At 48.7% G+C, this 19,803-nt stretch overlaps 1 protein-coding gene and 1 long non-coding RNA gene across 2 annotated transcripts; one reads left to right on the top strand and one right to left on the bottom strand.

Annotated features, from left to right (window-relative positions):
• Positions 1-1,900: 1,900 nt before the first annotated feature.
• LOC134807548 (uncharacterized) lies at positions 1,901-18,285 on the top strand. The gene is made up of 4 exons (XR_010148260.1): positions 1,901-2,036; positions 5,138-5,237; positions 6,183-6,293; positions 18,121-18,285. It is a non-coding gene; the product is annotated as an uncharacterized LOC134807548 (long non-coding RNA).
• On the bottom strand, positions 5,335-8,941 carry LOC134807547 (uncharacterized). Its single transcript, XM_063786318.1, has 2 exons — positions 6,822-8,941; positions 5,335-6,275 (listed from the first exon to the last, which is right to left on the bottom strand). Exons 1-2 carry the CDS (start codon positions 7,265-7,267, stop codon positions 6,053-6,055), a joined length of 669 nt encoding a protein of 222 aa, XP_063642388.1. The 5' UTR covers positions 7,268-8,941; the 3' UTR covers positions 5,335-6,052.
• Positions 18,286-19,803: the final 1,518 nt, after the last annotated feature.

Genomic DNA, 19,803 nt, shown 5'->3' with positions numbered 1-19,803 from the left:
CCTCCACAGAGGCGGTGATAACCCACAGAACCCAGGGCCACGATCCCTGGCTTTGAACCCTGGCTTTGCCACTTGGCCAGATCTCTTTCTGTGCCTCAGTTTCCTCATCTATAAAATGGATAACAGCAGCGCCTGCTCATAAAATGTGGCAAGGATTAAATGAGTTAACGCACTCAGATCAATGGTGGAGCAAGCTCCATGATACATGAAGATTAGTGATTACAAAATACTATAAATAGGCCTTATCACAACTGTAATTAAATAACTGATCATTAATTGGTTATTTAGGTCTGTCTCTCCTGCCAGAGTGTATACACCAGTTGGACAAGGACGCTGCCTTATTCATCACTGGATCTATAGTGATTTGCTCAGTACCTTGCACACAGGCACTGTTGGGTAAATATTTTCTGGCTGCAGGAAAGAGTGAAGGACTAACCTCCCCAACCCCCCCACCCCCCACCCCCCACCCCCGCCCCTTGCTACCTCGTGGGAGGAAGAGCATGAGTTGGGAGAGCAGAGCCACCACAGGAAACCAGGAGGCTAGGTGGGGTGGAAGGGAGTGAGCTCTCCGGCTCTCAGGAGCGAAAGCTTCCAAGTTGGGCTCTCCCCTTGGCCCCTTCCACCCAGGGAAGACAGCTGGGTCCGCCAGGACCAAGAATCCCCAAAGGGGCTGCTCCCAGAGGTTGTGTTGCAGGGACTGGAGAGAGGACTTCCCAGTACAGGGGGTGGCCCTCTGATCAGGTGGGGGTGGGTGGCAGCAGAGCATTTGGTGGGAGGTCAGGAGCTCACAGGAGATGGGATTCTGCCGATGCCTGCTGAATGAATGAGGGAGGGAGACGGCAGGACCAGGGACTGGGGAATTGGTACTAAGGTGCTGGGTACCTGCCGGGCACTCTGTCCATACATGATCTCAGTTCAGCTCTCCACCTTGGAAACACAAGAAAGGAGCCCTGGCTGCAGAGAAAAACAGGCTGGAAACAGGTACATGGGCAGGGTGGTGGTGGTGAGAGAATTGCCTGAATCAGCTGCCAAATGGTGCCCAGGTTGGAAAAGCAAATGTGCACACATGGGTTCTTCCCACTCTAACCCTGAGGAATTAGAGGCCTGCTTCTGACACAGACTGGGCAGTGGCTAGTGACTCTAGGTATAGAGTGTCCAGGCCCTGCTCACCCAGGCTAGAGCTTAGGGAGCCAGAAGGAAGGAGGTGCATGTTGGGGTGCAGGACAGGGGGGAAAATACTCGAATTGCAAGGTGAGGGCACAGTCTATTTATATTGGGTTGAATTAACTCCTCCCGCTGATGCCACTAAAGCAGGAATCACACTGCAGATGGCACTGATTTGATTGGCAAGAGACATGCCAGGAAGAATATTAAGGGACCGGACCCCTATAATTAGGCCTAATCATAGCCTGTTGTTTGAAAAGGGCATGAAGGACATTCATCAGGCCTGGCACTGTGCCCTAGACCTGCTCTCCTGGGTAGTGGGACCCTCCGTGGCAACAGAGGTGTGGGTGGGCCTGGGTGAGTGTGGCAAGAAATGCCTCGGAGGCTCTATTTGGCCTTAAAGTGCTGTGTGACCTTGGATAAACTGCCCTCTCTGAATCTCTGGTCCTTTCCATTTCCCATTCTCCAGGCTGAGAACTGCACTGTGATATATGGTTATTCCCATAATAATAATGTGTGTATCATGCATAATGCACTGCACCTCTTCCCCATGCTGGTGCCCACTCTTCTGCTCCCCCTGCCGGCTTCCTCAGCCCCTTCTACCCTGATGGTTCTCTCCTTTCCTCCTCAGGCCAGCACTTCCCATGATCTGAGATGTCCGTCCTCCTTCCTCTTCAACTTTTTCTCCAGCAGTGAGTTCCTCCTCCTAACTGAGGCTTCCAGGAAGGATATCCTCGGCTTCTCAGACCTGAACCTGCCTTGAATACTCATGAGGACCCAGGAGCTACTCCTCACCTCCCACTTCTCTTCCCTCCTGTCAGATAACCAAGGCACAGCCAACTGATCTCCAACCATCTGAGGAACCCAACCATGTGAGACCACCCACACCTTTCAAGAATGTTCCTCCCCTCCCCTTCTTTGTATTTATACTCATGCAAATTTGCTGGCCATCTTAACTCAGTCCTGTGCCTCAGTTCTCCCACCTGTAAGATCAGGAGGAGGATAAAGATGTAAGACTTTCTGTACACGTTTTAAGATGAATTCCTTGTTACCACATCTGAGGGTGTCTGTGTTTACTGTACTATCCACGTGAGAGGATTGTACAGACACGAATCTAAACAAGGAAGTAGCAAGTCCATTCAAGCATTAAGAGGCTAATTAGTGGTTTATTCATTCTGTCTGCAAGCATCTACTGATCATCTATTCAGTGCAGACCATTATCACAACAAAGGTGAATAAGACACTACGCAATAGCCAGGGAAACAGCCTCAAAAACAGTTAAACTCTAATCCAGCCATGAGTACAATGCTAAGGAGGGACAAATTCCCTTCTAGGGCTAGGGAAGTCAGGAAAAACCTCTCAGCAGAATGTGTGCCTCTCTACCAGGCCCAGGGAGAAGGTGCAGAGACAGCATTCCAGGTGGGGAGCAGTGGCTCACACCTATAATCCTAGAAGTTTGGGAGGCCGTGGTGGAAGAATCAAGACCAGCCTGGTCAACATAGACTCCTGTCTCTACCAACAAATATATATATTTTAAATTAGCTGGGTGTGGTGGTACAGGTCTGTAGTCCCAGCTGCTAGGGAGGGATGAGGTGAGAGGATCATCTGAGCTCCAGGAGGTCAGTGGAGGCTGCAGTGAGCCATGATCATGTCACTGTACTCCAGCCTGGGCAACACAGTGAGACCCTGTCTCAAAAAAACAAAACAAAACGAAACGAGAGAGCATCCCAGGTAAAAGGAACAGCTTGAACAAAGGTACGTAGTGAAACGGCAAGTGGTCTTGAGTGGTGGGGACACAGTCGTCCTTGAGGAAGTACCAGGAAAAAGAATGATAAAGAGAGGCCAGTTTGTGAAAAACACCCAAAACCAAGGCTAGGAGTCTGGTCTTGAACCAGGAATGAAATCCTTAGACCTGTGCTGTCCACTATGGTAGCCACCAGGTACATGTAGCCCCTCAGCACTGGAAATGTGGCTAGTCTAAATTGAGATGTGCTGTCAGTGTAAATACACACCGAATTTCAGACTTAGGAAAAAAGAACATAGACTATCTCATTAAAATCTATATTGATTACATGCTAAAATGACCATAATTTGGATACATTGGAGTAAATGAAATATATTGCTAATTTCTTCTGTTTCTTTTTTTTTTCAACTGAGTCTTGCTCTGTTGCCCAGGCTGGAGTGCAGTGGCACAATCTTGGCTCACTGCAACCTCCACCTCTGGGGTTTGAGCAATTCTTCTGCCTCGCCTCCTGAGTAGCTGGGATTACAGGCACCTGCCACCACGCCCAGCTAATTTTTGTACTTTTAGTAGAGACGGGGTTTCACCATGTTGGCCAGGCTGGTCTCAAACTCCTGACCTCAGGTGATCTGCCCGCCTTGGCCTCCCAAGGTGCTGGGATTACAGGCATGAGCCACCATGCCCAGCCTCTCCTGTTTCTTTCTATGTTAAAATCACATATGTGATTTCCATATTTTTCTTTTGTTTTCTTTTTGCCACACTCAGTGTCCTGTGATTCCAAAGAAATGAATCCCAGTTCTTTTCAGGCAGGAGCTATCCTAGAATGGATTCTGGCGTAAGCATCAAAATCATTCATAACATTATCATTTTATGGCCCCTTCGTTCTGTATCTGGTAGCTCTTAAACTATTATCATGAAGATAATCATTATTGTGCTTCTCTCAGCAGATGGTATTTCCTTATGCTACAATGGTACTACAAATATTAGCTCATAATACCCATGTATGTTAGAACCATTCTAACACCTTCTCAAGAACTATTCCATTTAACTCTTAATCACAGTGAATTTATTATTATCTCCAATGTTACATAAGGAAATGAAGTTGGAAAGACCACATGGCATTTTTTTTCAACATTGAAACTCTAGTTGAGATCAAGCCCAAACTTGAACCTATGTTGTCTGACTATAGAACTTTTGTTATTTATCAGTATGTTTTATTATTTTTATATATTAAAATTGAAGATCTTGGAGTTTAAAAATTTTTTTAGTACTACCGATTGTAAGACCCCTTTTTATGATACTTTGTCTTTATGTAAACCTAAACTATACTTCATATATAGATATATAGATATATAGATATAGACAGAAAAACAGAGAGTCTTACACTAACCACCCCCTCCTGTGTGGTCAACATTTTTGTTACTTTAGGATACACCACCCCAATTAACTTCACAACAAACTTTGGAGTCATGTAATACTATCTATTTTTAGGAATGAGAAAATCCAGGCACAAAGGTTAATTGGCAATTATCTTTTGCAAAGTCTGTGGTGCTCATCTGAAAAGATGACGATCACTTCTTATTTAGTGGAAAGACAATAAATAGTTGATAAATAATAGTCTTCCATCAGGGAGTTTCGTAATGAGAAACCCTGACTCCTCAGTTCCCCAGTGGATGACTGCAGTTCACTCTCGGTCTTTGCTATTGTGTTACCTGCTTATCCATTTTGTTACCTTTTAATGCATTACATAAACGCATATTCTTTAATAATGGTGCTTTCCTCACATCTATGCCATCCGTGTTCATCAAGATCTTCTTTCAGTTTCTTTGACAACTAAAACTACATGTGTATTGTGTATGGCGTAATATTTCTACTGCACAGCGTTGCTTTACACAATGTGGTAAAAACTATGGACTCTCCCAGGAAAATGCACACACACCGTACCCCTGTCTCATAAGGCAGTTTATAATTTCAAAGTGCATGGAGCCCGTCCTGCACACCATTCTCCCACATCCCGCTCCAGCGCCTCTCCCTGAGTTACAGACCTCACTGTGGGCCCCCGGGGAACCAGCGCAGAGGTTTAAGCGGTGTGGGGTCAACTCCAAGGGTCAGGAGTTGGCAACTGGTTGGTTCCCCATATAATTGATGCCCTTGACACAGCATCTCCCCGAGCCAATAATAGAAGCTTCTGACTCCTTCGCCCACCCTTCTGACTTCTTGCTTCTCCCACAGAAGCAGGTGTGGGAACCGCTGAGCAGCACACCCTCCCCCAGCAGGAAATCTGGGACACGCAGGAGCCTCAGTGAATCCGACCGTTGTCTCATCTTACCAGGCAGGTGCCTCCTCCATCCTATGTGCGATCAACTTTATTACTACAATTATTAATATAAAGCTGTTGTAACCAAGCGGGTAATAGAGGAACGCCACACTTTGAGACTAATTCAGGAGTTCTTTATTAGCCAGCGATCGAGAGACAGCTAGCGCTCAAAATTCTCTCAGCCCTGAAGAAGGGGCTAGATTTTCTTTTATACTTTGGTTTAGAGAGGGGAAGGGGAGCCTAGCTATAGCAATCTTATAGAAGTAAAACAGGCAAAAAAAAGTTAGACAAATGGTTACAGGAAAACAAATGGTTCCAGGTGCAGGGGCTTTAAATCCATCACAAGGTGATGGGTGCAAGGGCTTTGGGTGCTATCTACTGGATACAAATGCAGGGGCTTAGGATACTATCACCCGAGCGAATTCCTGGGAACTGCGGACATAACTTGCCACAGGACCTTATCAGTTAATTGCACTCTGATGTGCTGGGAGTCAGCTTGCACAAGTTAAGTCCTTGAGGAAGGGGGTGGGCAAGGGGCTGCAAGTGAAGGAGCCAAAATGGAGTTTGTCTGGCTCTCTCAGCTAAGGGAGAGTCAATTCAGGTTAAAACAAGGTAGCATATCATATTCCCCACTTGTTACAAGAGGGTTATATTGGGCTTTAAGATATATAAGTTTGACAGAAGCTATGTGTTGCTTTATAAAGTTAAGAAACCAGTTTTAACTTACGAGGTTTGAAGACTAAACAAGAGGAGAAAGGGGTCCTGCCAATTCAGTAATTAGAGTAGTTAGTCATGGATTACAGTTAAACATGCTTTGGTACTAGGGGGTGTTATGAATTTGAGCAGGAATGCTGTCCACTTTCAGAGCCGTCAGTGTGGTGAGGATGACAGTATGAGGTCTTTTCCAGGCAGGAGTGAGTCCTTTTTTTTTTTCTTTTGGAACTTTTTAACATACACCAGGTCACCCGGCTGGAAAGAGTGGCAGAGCCCCGTCTGGTCAGGAACTGGGTTGGGATGAGCTCCCCGGACAAGCGGCTGGATGATGTCTTGTACCTGTTGGAGAGACTGCAGGTACTGTAATAAATTAGCTTGTGAGATTTCTGCTAAATGGGTATCCCTTAGCTTAGGCAAGATAGGCGGAGCCCTCCTATACATGATTTCAAAAGGTGAAAACCTAGCCCGGTAAGGAGTGCATCTCACTCTAAGAAGGGCTAAAGGAAGGAGTCTCACCTAATTTTCACCGGTCTCTAAGATCAATTTTGTAAGAGTATTTTTTAGGGTGTGGTTCATGCGTTCTACCTGCCCAGAGCTCTGGGATCGAGAGGCACAGTGGAGCTTCCATTGAATGTTTAGTGCCTTACTGACTGATTGAGCTATGGACGAGGTGAAGGCCGGTCCATTATCAGACCCTATGGCAGCAGGCAGCCCATGTTGAGGGATGATTTCATTGAGTGAAAACCTAACTATCGTGGTGGCAGTCTGGCAGTCTCGTTCTTGGTGGCAAATGCCTCAGTCCATCCAGAAAAGGTGTCTAGTAGTACCAGAAGGTATTTGTACTCTGCCTGGTGTGGTTTTATTTCTGTAAAGTCAATTTCCTACCTTTCTCCTGGCGAGCCTCCCCGGAGGCGGTGGCCTGAGCTGGGTTTAGGACCTTGCTTGGCGTTCACCTGGGCACAAGCCGTACACCGGAGAGCTGCTTGGTTCGCTAAGTCCTGAAGGTGGGGGATCTTGAAACGGCTCCTTAGAAGCTGGGCCAGGTTTCCTCCTTCTAAATGGGTGGTAGAATGCAGACGACTGATTAAAGTTTCCCCGAGAGCTCGGGGTATGAAGATTCCGGAATCAGGAAGAATCCACCAATCTTCCTGATTTTTACTGGCCTGAAGATCCAAAGCCTGTTTTTCCTCCTCTGGGGAGTATTCTGGGTGATCTGGTAAGTCAGGTTGCGGAAAGGACACTGCAGGCAGCAGAGTCAGAGGCGTGACTGGGAGTTGAGCTGCCTCCCAGGCTGCAGAGTCTGCTCTTTGGTTACCACAGGCAATGGCCATGTCTTCTTTTTGATGTCATTTGCAGTGAATTACAGCCAGCTGTTGAGGGAGCCAAACAGCTTCAAGCAGGGCCAAAATTTCTTCTTTGTTCTTGATAGCCTTTCCTGCTGAGATGAGTAGCCCATGCTCTTGGTAGATGGCTCCATGTACATGCACAGTAGCAAAAGCATACCTGCTGTCAGTGTGAATTTTAATACGTTCGTCCTTACCCTATCGGAGGGCCTGAGAGAGGGCAATCAACTCAGCCCTCTGTGCTGAGGTACCTGCTAGCAGTGCTTGGGCCCACAGTATATTCGTCTCCGTAGTGATGGCAGCACCAGCCTTTCGAACTCCCTGCTCAAGGAAGCTGCTACTGTCTGTAAACACAGTGGCATCCGCCTCCTTTAAAGGCACGTCTTGGAGATCAGGTTGGCCAGTTTCCATAGTCTCTAACAGTTCTTGGCAGTCATGGACAGGTGTGGTAAGGTCTGGGTCAGGGAGCAAGGTAGCTGGATTGAAGCATCTTGTGGGAGAGAAAGTTAAATGAGGCTGATCTAACAGTAAACTGTGATACTGCAGGATGCGGGCATTTGACATCCATTTGCCAGAGGCACTTCGTAGTAAAGTGTCTACAGCATGAGGACCTGTAAGGGTTAAATTTTGGCCCAGAGTCAGTTTATCAGCTTCCTGGACCAGGCTCGCTGTTGCTGCTACTGCTCACAGACAACTTGGCTACTTGGTGGAGGCCACAGGGTCTAGCCTCTTAAGACAAGTAGGCTACCGGACGTCACCATGGCCCTCCACTGTGGCGGTCACCGTGGGCTACTGGGGGCCAAGAGAAAGGAGCCCCGGTCTCGTCAGTCATCAGACTCCTCCGCTGTGGGGTGGGTGAGGACTTAATTTTTCTTTTCTGGTTTTTCCTCTGGCTTTAATGGGCATTCTTTTTTCCAGTGTCTAGTCTGCTTGCAATAAGCATGTTGGTTTTTCTCCAGGGGAGCCTGCTCGCCTTTCTTGCCTTTCTGGTGGGGACCCGGGGTTCCCTGGCCATTCCTCTGTGATGGGGGCCTTTCCTTCTTGGCTTCCTGGATGGCCGCCACTAAGATTTTCGCATGTCTTTTGGATGCCTTATTGGCGGCCTTTTCAGTTGCCTGAGCTGCCCGTTTTTGCTTTTCAAACTCTTGATTGTCAAAAACTTTCTGGGCTATCTCTAGAAGTTGGCTAATGTTCATTCCAGCAAATCCTTCCAGTTTTTGTAGTTTTCTTTTAATATCAGGGCCTGCCTGAGCCACAAACGCCAAATTAATAGCACAGCTATTCTCAGGAGCTGCCGGGTCAAAAGGGGTGTAACTCCGATAGGCCTCCTGGAGGCATTCCAAAAACGCTCCCGGTGGCTCATCAGGCCCCTGGACAACTTCAAATGTCTTAGACAAATTTATGGGTTTTCGAGCAGCTCCTTTGATACCCGCAAGGAGATACTGGTGAAAATCATCTAAAGCTCTCTTCCTGCCTGAGGAGTTTGGATCCCAATTAGGCCGGGTAGAGGGAAAACCTCCTCTAGGAGGTTATGAGCTTCCTCCTCTGGTCTACCGTCTGATGTAAGGAAATATTTTCTGGCCTCTCTTCGGGTATGTTCCTTCTCTTCAGAGGTGGAAAGGGTTAAAAGGAGCTGTTGACAGTCCTCCCAGGTGGGCCGGTGAGTCCGGAGCATGGACTCCATCAGTGAGGTCAAGACCTGGGGCTTTTCAGAAAAGGGGGGGTTATGAGTCTTCCAGTTGTACAGGTCAGAAGTAGAGAAGCGGACATAAACTAAGAATGGGCCTGAGTGCTTATCGCCCGGAGGGACTTGTGCCTCTCTCAGCTGGAGGAGGGGGGCTACCCCTCCTCCTGCCGTGGCCGCGATCAGGAGGCAATAGGTGGAGAGCCCACAGGGGAGGTAGTGGAGGAGACAAGAGAACATTCTGAGGGAGCAGGAGGGTTATAAGGCGGTGGAACTGGGTGAAGGAAACTTTCCTCTTCCTCACAAGGAGGCAATACAGGAGGAGCCGAGCCGGCTGAGGGTCGAGGCGAAAGTGAGGTCTGGCTCAAAAGGACCTTGGAGGTAGAATTATGAATGGCGCATGAGCGGAGCCGTGGAGGAGGGCTCCGGACCAAACTCAGCCATTGATCAATGTAGGGAAACTGATCGGGGTGACCGGGAGTTCCAGCAACAACCCGCCACACAGTCTGAACAATTGCGAGGTTCAGTGACCCTTCTGGGGGCGGGGGGGGGGGCACCTGACTCTAAACTTTGGCCATTCTACTTCACAGAGTGTCCAGAGTTTGCCTTTTTTAAGGCGGACCCTATAATCCTCTGAGAAGCCTAGAGAGAAATTTTGTAACATACATTGGAGAGGGCTCCAATCTTTATGAGGCCAGGAAGAAGAGTTTCCTATTCTGGAGGCAGTTTAACAAGGTTTGAGCAGAGATATTAAACTTAGCATGGACAGAGAAATTCATGACCTAGGGGGGCTGTAGTATCAGAAGAACAGAAATAACATAACCAGAAGGAGTAGAAAAACAACTATAACCAACACTTCCTGCCGCATAAGGTTTGTCTTCTTAAGCTTTGAAACTTAGGGAGAGGACAAGTGGCAGGTCTGAGGCCCGTGGGACCTATGTGACTTCCCTCTCCCCTTTGACTTATAACCTAAATATCTTTGGTGTCTCCACGACTCAAAGGCAAAGAGTTCAGACTTGGCCCTTTCTTTTAAGGGTTTGAGGAGGGAGAGAAGAGCCAAGTCTTGGAGGCGCTGGACTTGCTGTGACACAGGAAAACGAGATGTGCAGGGCAAGGGATGGGGATGAGGAGGAAAGGGGCCACTGGGATCTTTCCTAAGGGAGGAGAGTAGTCACAGAGGATAAGAGTCCACATGGAGTGAAGCAGTACGGGGGTAGTCCTTCTATTTTAGGGTTGCCAGATAAAATACAGTATGCAAAATCAATGTGCATTGGAGAAAATAATTTATTATTAGAGAATACATAATTTCTTTAGCATAAATATGTCTTGTGCCATTCTTAGTTTGGGACATACTTATGCTAAAAAATTATTTGTTCTTTATCTGAAATTCAGAATTAACTAGGCATTTTATATTTTTATTTGCTAACTCTGGCTACCTTATTCTCTTCTTAATATTCTTCAACTCTCCTAGCTTTGCCCTCCTTCCCTGCCCCCTCTTCTAGGGGAGTCAGATCGAGCTGTAAGGAGAACATGCCCTCCCCTCCCCTCTCCTCCCTTCCCTCCCCTCTCCTCCCTTCCCTCCCCTTCCCCTCCCCTTCCCTCCCCTTCCCCCCCTTCCCCTCCCCTTCCCCCCTTCCCCCCCTTCCCCTCCCCTTCCCCTCCCTTCCCCCCTTCCCCCCCTTCCCCTCCCCTTCCCCTCCCCTTCCCCTCCCTTTCCCCTCCCTTTCCCCTCCCTTTCCCCTCCCTTTCCCCTCCCTTTCCCCTCCCCTCCCCTTCCCTCCCCTTCCCTTCCCTCCCCTTCCCTCCCCTTCCCTCCCCTTCCCCCCCTTCCCCTTCCCCTTCCCCTTCCCCTCCCCCTTCCCCTCCCCCTCCCCTTCCCTCCCCTTCCCTCCCCTTCCCTCCCCTTCCCTCCCCTTCCCTTTCCCCTTCCCTTTCCCCTTCCCTTTCCCCTTCCCCTTCCCCTTCCCTCCCCTCCCCTCCCCTCCCCTCCCCTTCCCTCCCCTTCCCTCCCCTTCCCTCCCCTCCCCTTCCCTCCCCTCCCCTTCCCTCCCCTTCCCTCCCCTTCCCTCCCCTTCCTTCCCCTCCCCTTCCCTCCCCTTCCTTCCCCTCCCCTTCCCTCCCCTTCCCTCCCCTTCCTTCCCTCCCCTTCCCTCCCCTTCCTTCCCTCCCCTTCCCTCCCCTTCCTTCCCTCCCCTTCCCTCCCCTTCCTTCCCTCCCCTTCCCTCCCCTTCCTTCCCTCCCCTTCCTCCCCTTCCTTCCCTCCCCTTCCCTCCCCTTCCCTCCCCTTCCCCTCCCCTTCCCCTCCCCTTCCCCTCCCCTTCCCCTCCCCTTCCCCTCCCCCCTCCTCTCCCCTCGCCTCCCCTTCCCCTCCCCTCCCTTCCCCTCCCCTTCCCCTCCCCTTCCCCTCCTCTCCCCTCCCCTTCCCCTCCCCTTCCCCTCCTCTCCCCTCCCCTCCCCTTCCCCTCCCCTTCCCCTCCCCCTCCTCTCCCCTCCCCTCCCCTTCCCCTTCCCCTTCCCCTCCCCTTCCCCTCCCCCTCCCCTTCCCTTCCCTTCCCCTTCCCTTCCCTTCCCTTCCCTTCCCTTCCCTCCCCTCCTCTTCCCTTCCCTTCCCTCCCCTTCCCTTCCCTTCCTTCCTTTTCCCAGTTTCTATATACTGTATTAGTCACTAATCTAAGTGTTCCAGGTACAACAAACAAAACCACATCAAAATAATCCAAAGCTCCCCACTGCTCTCAGAGGCCTACATGCTGGTGGGAGAGATGGCAATTAAACAAGATTAGTAAGTAGGGTAGAGAATATTAGAGAGGAAGATGTCCTGAGAAGAAGAAATAAATCAGGAAGAGGATATGAAGTGCTGGGGAGTGTTGAAATTTTAGATGGGGTGGGGCTTGACAAAGCCTCACTGAGAAGGTGTCTTCCGAGGAAAGGCTTGCAAGGAAGGGGAGGGTAGGTGTTTGGGGGAAGAGCATCTAGACAAAAAAAGACAAGTACAGTGCAAGGTTCTGGAGGCAGGCGCGCACTTGGCTGCTGTGTTTGAAAATGAGGGCGGTGCGGCTGCAGGGGAGGGGGGGGGTGGACAAGAACTATGGGGTGGCCAGGTCCTATGGGGCTGTGGGAAGGACCTTGAACTTTACTCTGAGGAGCATGGGAGCCATTGCAGAGTATTGAGCAGAAGAGTGGCATGACCTGGCTGGATTCTTTCATAGAGTCCTTCTGGCTGTGATATTACTCTCTATTAGACAGGCAAGCTCCTTGAGGGCAGGCATTGTGTCCTATTGACCTTTATTATAAGGACATACATAGCACATCTAGCCTGTAGAAGACTTCAATATGTTTTTTCAAATGAATGAAGAACGACTGAATGAATGCATGAATGAATGCTGTCTCCCGACAGCCAGATCCTGGCTCCTAAGGACTCTGGGAGTCTTCTCACTGTCGAAGGAAAACTCTGGTAGAGGATGCTGCCAGCAGCCAAGTCCCTGGGGCTCTTAGCTGCTGCTGTGGCAGCAACACACATCCAAACCCGTTTTCCTTCTTGCCACATAGCAGGCTGCTTAATGGATCACTGTCACCTGGAGGGAGAATTTCAGGGGAGACCCTGCCCTGGGCTATCTTCTGATTGATGATGTCATCGAGCGTTATTAACAAAATTGTAGACAAAGGTGGGAGGAATGGAGGATTTATTAATGGATGGCCTCAGAATTTACAACTATAGATTGTATTTATCGGTTCAAGCCAAGAGGCCCTGTCTACATTTCACCTTGACAACATCTTTGGGTTGAACCTCATGCTTCTCCTTCCTTTACCACAGGTCATCATCTGTCTTCTCCATAGTTCATAGAACAAAAAACAACATGAAGTCCCACAAGAGCTAGTATTTCTTGTGAGGATTTAATCCTCTGAATAACTATGAAATGGGAAGCATAATTAACTCCTTTTACAGATAATGAAACTGGAGCTTGGAGAGTTAGTACCATGGCCAAGATCTCTGAGATAGGAAGTGGTGATACCCAGGACAGGAATCTAGATGCTACGATGCCAGAGTCTTGAACCAACCCCTATGCCTGCTGGCCTTGGGATTAACCAGAAAAATGAAAGTCCAGATCCAATTGCTTGAATTTGTTTTTTTAAAAAAACTTTTATTTTAGGCTCAGGGGTGGCTGTGCAGGTTTATTTTATAGGTAAACTCATGTCACAGGGGTTTGATGTACAGACTATTTCATTACCCAGGTACTAAGCCTAGGACCAAATAGTTATTTTTTCTGCTCCTTTCCCTCCTCCCACCCTCCACCCTTTGCTAGGCCTCATTGTCTGTTGATCCCCTCTTCGTGTCCATGTGTTCTTATCATTTAGCTCCCACTTAGGAGAACATGCAGGATTTGGTTTTCTGTTCCTGTCTTAGTTTGCTAAGGATAATGGCCTCCAGCTCCACCCACGTTCCTGCAAAGCACATGATCTCATTCTTTTTCTATGGCTGCATAGTATTTCATGGTGTATTTGCACCACATTTTCTTTATCCAGTCTTCCATTTATGGGCATTTAGGTTGATTCTGTGAATTTGTGTGTTGAAGCATAGCATAGCATTTCATATGCCTAAAAATATGGAAATAATAAGTGCGTGGCTCAATGAATGATCCAAAGCAAGTGCACCCAGTAACCAGTACCCATAAGAAACAGAACATCGTCAGCCCTCTAGGAGTTCCCTCATGTTGTCATCTCAGGCCACTGCACTGGAGAAGAGTCTCCAGTGATAACAAATATTCTCACTTCTGAAGTGAGAATTTTAATATTTTAATATTAGTTTAAATTTTTATTAAATGAAATGGTACAGAATAAACTGTCAGGATAATTTATTATATTTGAAAGTCTCATGTATTTCTAAAGGCAGCTATAGTTCACTTTCAGTTCTGTATAGCTTTTATTATATGCGTCTGTATATGCAATATCATATTTTAGGACTTTTGTATATATATATTTCATGTATTCTTTTTATTATTGATGTACATGCGAGTTGTTTCCAGTTTGGAAAAGTGCTAAATAATGATGTATTGGAGAAAAGAGAAAAATAGTCTAAGGAGAAACTAAATTAACCCACAGCTCCACTATTGAGAATTTACCTCCCTTAACTGTCATAGTTCTGGCCATTTGTGGACGTTCTTTTGCGTGGTGAACAGATGCAGGCATTTCTAACGGATCTATACCTGAGTCAAATTGTGGGGCCATAGAATGTATATTTCCGTCTTTAGAAAATATTATCAAAGGGCTTTTGAGGGTGTTTGTAGCAGTTTACACACACAGCGGCATGTGAGAGTCCAGTCGCTCAGCCCCCTCAGCAACACTCGATGTTGTTTTTCAAATAAAATGTTATCCATTGCATAGTGGTATCACATTGTGGTTTTAATCTGCATCTCCCTGATGACGGAGAATGTGCAGCATCTTTCTCTACACCTGTTGGCTGTCTGGCCACTCTTTGGGAAATGTCCGGATTGTTTACCCATTCTCCCCAGTGTGTCTGTCGCCTTTCTTCTTAATTGATGGGAGTTAGTCCCACATCCTACATGTCAGGCTCTTCTCACACAAATGGTAAATGTTTCTTCACACTCTGTTCTTGCCTTTTTATTTTGTTGAAGGCATCTTTTGATGAAGTTCTTAGTTTTAATAAAGTCTAAATGCATGTGCCTATTCTCCTCTGTGATGCTCCTGCCTGGGGCTGCAGTGCTAGTACTGGTCACCAGGGGGCAGCAGCCTCCCATGTCCCTGGTGCCCATGGAGCTTTGCTGGAGCAGCTGGAGCTCCGGGATAGCCTCCTGAGAAAGGCACCTCCTGTTAGTATCAATGATCCCCACATTATGAGGACAATGGAAGCAGGAAGGGGGTTTAATCACTTTCTCCCCGTGCTGACTTATTCACTCAGCGACTCTGCCCTGAGCACTCACCTTGTGCCAGGTGGCCTGGTGGGCTCAGCATTGGTGCTGAAAATGGCAAAGGAGTCCCTCTCCACCCCAGGAGCCCAGTCTTAGGAGACCTGCACAGAACCACTAAAGCAAGTCCACGTGAAAGAAAAGAGCAGGTGCTGTGATAAAAATACGGTAGGATGACGGGAGGGAGGGCCGGGGAGTCACTGTGTGGGGAGAATCCAAATGCCTCACTGAGGTGACATTTATGCCATGGCCAGAATGACAATGGGGGACCAACGCTGCCCAAGTCAGGGACAGCGGTGTCAGAAAGAAGCCACCCTGGGGCACAGCCTCACAGGTGGACCTGAGTTTGGCAGAGGAGGTTAGAAAGGGGACAGTGTGGCTGCAGGGAGGCTGGGGGGAGAGGAGCAGAGCGAGGGAGGAGTCGGGGGAAATGAGGGTAGAGATCTGCTTGTCTTTGACAACATTGTGCCTCCAAACTTAGCAACTTTAAGCAACAAATACTTAATATCTGACAATTTCTGTCCAGCAGAATCTGGGCACAGCTTAGCTGGATGCCTCTGCCTCACTGCCTCTCCTGAGGCTGGGACTGTGGTCTCAACTGAAACTGGACTGGGGAAGGATTAACTTCCAAGCTCACTCATGTGGGTATTGGCAGGACTCAGTGTGGACTGAGGGCGTAAATTCCTCCCCGTCTCTTGGCCTGGGCACTCCCTTGGCCTCTGCCATGTAAGCCTGTACATAGAGCACCTCATAACAGCAGAACTCGCTTCCCCAGTTTAAGGAATGCAATGGAGACCGAGAGAGACAGAGAGAGAGAGAGAGAAAAAAAAAAACAGAGACTGAGAGATTGGGGGAGGAAAAACAGAAGAGAGTGAACAGCAGAAAAATGGCAGCTTTGGGGATAATAAAAGCATAACAGTTGCAATAGACTGAATATCTCCCCCCTCCAAAATTCATATGGCAAAATCCTAACCCCCAATGTAATGATATTAGGAGGTGGGAGGTAATGAGGTCCTGAGGGTGGAATTCTCATGATTGGGATTACTAGCTTTATAAAATAAACCTCAAAGAGCCAGGCAGGCCATTGATGTCAGGCACTCTCTTTGCAGAGCTCCATGCAGGAGATGGGTTCAACAACACCATCTCCTTGAACGAAGGGCAGGTGCAACATGCCACCAACCACGGCCAGTGCTGGGCTAGGGTGAGAGCAGGCACAGAGGGGTCTCCACAGACAGCGACTCAAGAAGTCCAGGGTGGCCCATGACTCAGACGCACAAATGGGGACTCCCTGGGCTCTGTCCTTCGGCTTTCCCACTTGAGTGACCCACAGTCCCCTCCCAAAGGAATCTGGCCTCCATTAGTCCCCAGTGGCAACTTGTTTAGGTGGAAAGTCCCTGCTCATCTACTTTTAGGAAGATCAGAGGAAGTGCCTTTGTGGTGTTTTCACTTTACACAAGGCTATGATTATCTTTGCATGTTGCTGCTGTTTTTATTGTTTTAACTACCTACCCCAGGTGTCTCCTGTAGCAGACAGCTCCACTGTCCTGCCAGACCGTCTCCAAACCTTACAAGCTGTCAGTCTTACTGGGGAGGTTCTTTTTTACAAACAGTGGGGGTGTCACACAAAAAGAGCATTCAGCTGCTCTATGCATCTGTCTGCAATATGTCACCTCAGAGACCTCACCCCCATAGCACCATCGGAGAGGAGCTGTGTCCTCATATGTCTTCATAACTTTCAATAAGGGAGGCCTCTCAATGCTGCCGGAGCCTCACATGATAAAATTCTATTTCGACATCAGCTATCTTGTAGCGGTATCTGATGCTTTTCACAATTGGCCATGACAGTTTGTTAGCACTTCCATGATACAGTGCCACAGACTGAAGGGCTTTAACAACAGAAATGCAGTTTCTCACAATTCTGAAGGCTTGAAATTGGACATGGAGCTGTGGGCTGCATTGGTTTCTCTGAGGCCTCTCTGCATGGCTAGTTGATGGTCTCCAGCTCTCTCTGGGTCACAGGGCCTTCCCTGGTGCTTCACTGTGTCCTTACTGCCTCTCTTATAAGGACTTTAGTCATATTGCATTAGGGCCCGCCCTAATGAACGTAATCTGTGTCACCTCTTTATGGATCACATGTCCAAATACAGTTCCATTCTGAGGCACTGGTGTTAGACATGAGCATGAACTTTGAAGAGTAGACAAAATTCATCCTGTAACATATACTAATGCCGTGCAGAAGACAGACTCCCAGGAAAGGAGTTACTTGGTGAGGAATATGCATACATGACATTTTCATGGCTTAGTCAGATGACTTTCCAAAAGGGCTGTTGTGGATACATTGCCACCAGCAGTCCTGAATGTAGCTGCTTCCCAGCATCCAGCCGCCCCTGGGTGTCAAGTCTTCTAATATTTTGTCAATCCGATGTCTGCATGACAAATAAAATTCCATTGATCCTTTCATTTCCAGCTTCCCAGCTGATATGTGTGTGTCACCTTTCGGCTGTATAGTCCCCACTTGGATTTTCTCATCCCTGAGTCATCGCTCAGATCCGTGGCACTGTGATGGGATCTTTCTCCCACCCAATGAGTCTCCTGGCATTGGGCCCTTTGCCGGGTCTGCAATTGCGGTAGCTGTTTCTCAAGACTGCCTTTATGTTAAACAAAGAAACACAGTTATTGGCTTTAAGTCCAAAGGGTTCTTCTAGTTTTTTGCTGTGTCACTGTCTCTAAAACAGAGGAGGAAACAAGGCCTCCCCAGGTCCTTTTCCTCCGTGTCAGCACAGACCAAGCCTCGGGGAGTTGAGAGGGAAAGTCACACAGTAGTTCCCGTGAGCAGTTTTGGAGCTGCCTTCTTACATCCAAAAGCCTGTGTTTGCTCATTTCTAAAATGAGGGTGTGTTTTTGAGGATTTGCTGGGATAATGCTCTTTATACAGGCTATGAATACAGGTCCCTGCGTGCTAGAAGAGAGGCCCCAGGCACGCTCAGTTATCTAGGAAGGTTCTGGTTGGTGTTCATTCACTAAACACACATATGTTAAGCATTTACTTTGTGCAGGCACTTTTATAGATGACTAGCATATTTTAACAAACAAAGCAGCTGCCAACCCCTGGGCCTCAACTCCATTCTATCCAGGGAGTCAGATCCTCACTGGAGACATCCAAAGCAAGGCACGCCCACAGAGTGGGAGATGCAATGCCCTCCTGGCCTCCTCTAGGTATAAACACTTCCTCCCAGATTCTGAGCAGGATGACAGATCCCAGGACCAACTCTAAAGTGGGTGGACTCTGGGTCCAGAAGAAGGACTTCCTGGGACCCCAAAAGGATGAGGGGATTATACGGCCTGTGGCTGGGGAGAGACTGACAGAACTCTGGATCTCATACACCTCATAATTCCCCCAAGATGGCTGAGGTCTGGGGCTTCTGCAAGAGGAAAGAAGTCAAGGTGAGCTGAAGATGGGGCCTCACGTCCTTGTCAAAGGAGAGGGGAGTTGGAGTCAGAGCCGGCCCCCAAAAGACCCATGCCCAGCAGTCACTTCCCAGCTCTGCTTGTCCTCCTCCTCCCCACATCCACCTTTCCCAACCCCAGCACCAGGGGGCCCAGACCTGAAGCAGTGACGAGCCACCTGCTCCCACGCCTGCCTGGAGCCACAGTCCTGGTGCCCAGGTACACGGAGCTGTGTGCCCTGGGCCTACAGGAGGAGAATGTCAGTGGGTAGCTGAGATCCACAATTATCTGTAAAGTCCTGCTCTATGACCAGGTCTGTCCCTGCCAGGACAGCACAAAGGGCTTGGACTGGGATGGGGCTGTCCTCTAGACAGGCAGCAGCACACAGGTGCTGTGGATGAGCCATGCTGGAGGAAAGACCAGGCCTCTGACTCTGATGCCCACTTCCTGCCCCCAGCACCTTCTCTTTCATTTTGGCCACTTGGCCAGATCAATACTCTGTAGATTTCTCTCAGCCCCCAAGCTTTCCATCTTTCAAGCCTAAGGTGACCTACATATAGGTCAGGTGGCCTGGATCAAAGCTGCCGCAGCATCTGCACATTTTTCTTGCGTGGATGAAGCCTCTGGAGCCCATCAGATAGAGGGAGAGGTAGAGGCAGATAGTGAGGTGGCTGCAGTCTGGAAGATTTTCTGAGATGTGGGATTTTGGGGCTGGAATTCCCCTAAATTCAGTGAGTTCACTTTGGTGTTTGGAAAGGCCAGTGCAAAGTGATCGATGATGGTAATCCTATCTCTTTTCCCAGCTCTGATCCATATCCAGAAATAGGAGCATTTCCAGTGCTAGCTGTTGAGTTAATGTCAGCATGGGATGAGAACCTTCCAGTTACAGTGCTGCAGTTAGAGCCACCTCCAGAGCCTTCTTGCCCTTGTCCTGGGACTGTGAGAATCAGTCCAGCAAGGAGATACCTGACATCATAGCATCTGCTGCAACCTCTCGCCTCAGCCCTGCAGCAGGAGGCTGAAGAGAAGGAGCAATTGGTGAGGCCCCTGTCCCCAAGCCCCATGCTCCTCCAGATCCTGAACATAGGAGTTGTCACGGAGATGGAGAGCAGAGCATGCGACCCCAGCTCCTGGGCCTCTCTGAAAGGCTTCCCAGGGGACAGGCTTGACCCTGTGTGTCTGGGAACTGCCCCTTTTTCTCATACTTGGTGCAGGCTTTGCCTTGTTCATGGCAGGCTTCCTGGCAGGAGGTGAAGGAGCAGGCAGGGTGGGACTCCAGCAGCTCCTCCTGCTCCCAGAGGCCACCTCTTTCTTCAGGGACTGAGATCTGATTTCAGCTGAGCATCTGGGCTAGGGTCCTTAACGGGGGACCCCCCCACACAGTATTTCAATGTAAGTTCTTTCTATTTTCATAAGTGTCAGCTGGCTGAGAAATAGAGAGAGAAAGAGTAAAAAGAGAGGAATTTTACAGC

The sequence above is a fragment of the Pan troglodytes genome, chromosome 10, assembly GCF_028858775.2.
Source record: "Pan troglodytes isolate AG18354 chromosome 10, NHGRI_mPanTro3-v2.0_pri, whole genome shotgun sequence".
Classification (NCBI taxonomy): domain Eukaryota; kingdom Metazoa; phylum Chordata; class Mammalia; order Primates; family Hominidae; genus Pan; species Pan troglodytes.
This window is presented reverse-complemented; position numbering and strand designations above follow the sequence as displayed.

Coding starts and splice junctions, on each gene's coding strand:
- LOC134807547 (XM_063786318.1), bottom strand. CDS start 7,267: ATGGCCATTGCCTGTGGTAACCAAAGAGCAGACTCTGCAGCCTGGGAG. Junction 6,276..6,821: donor GGAGGCTCGCCAGGAGAAAG/GTAGGAAATTGA, acceptor TCTCTCCAACAG/GTACAAGACATCATCCAGCC.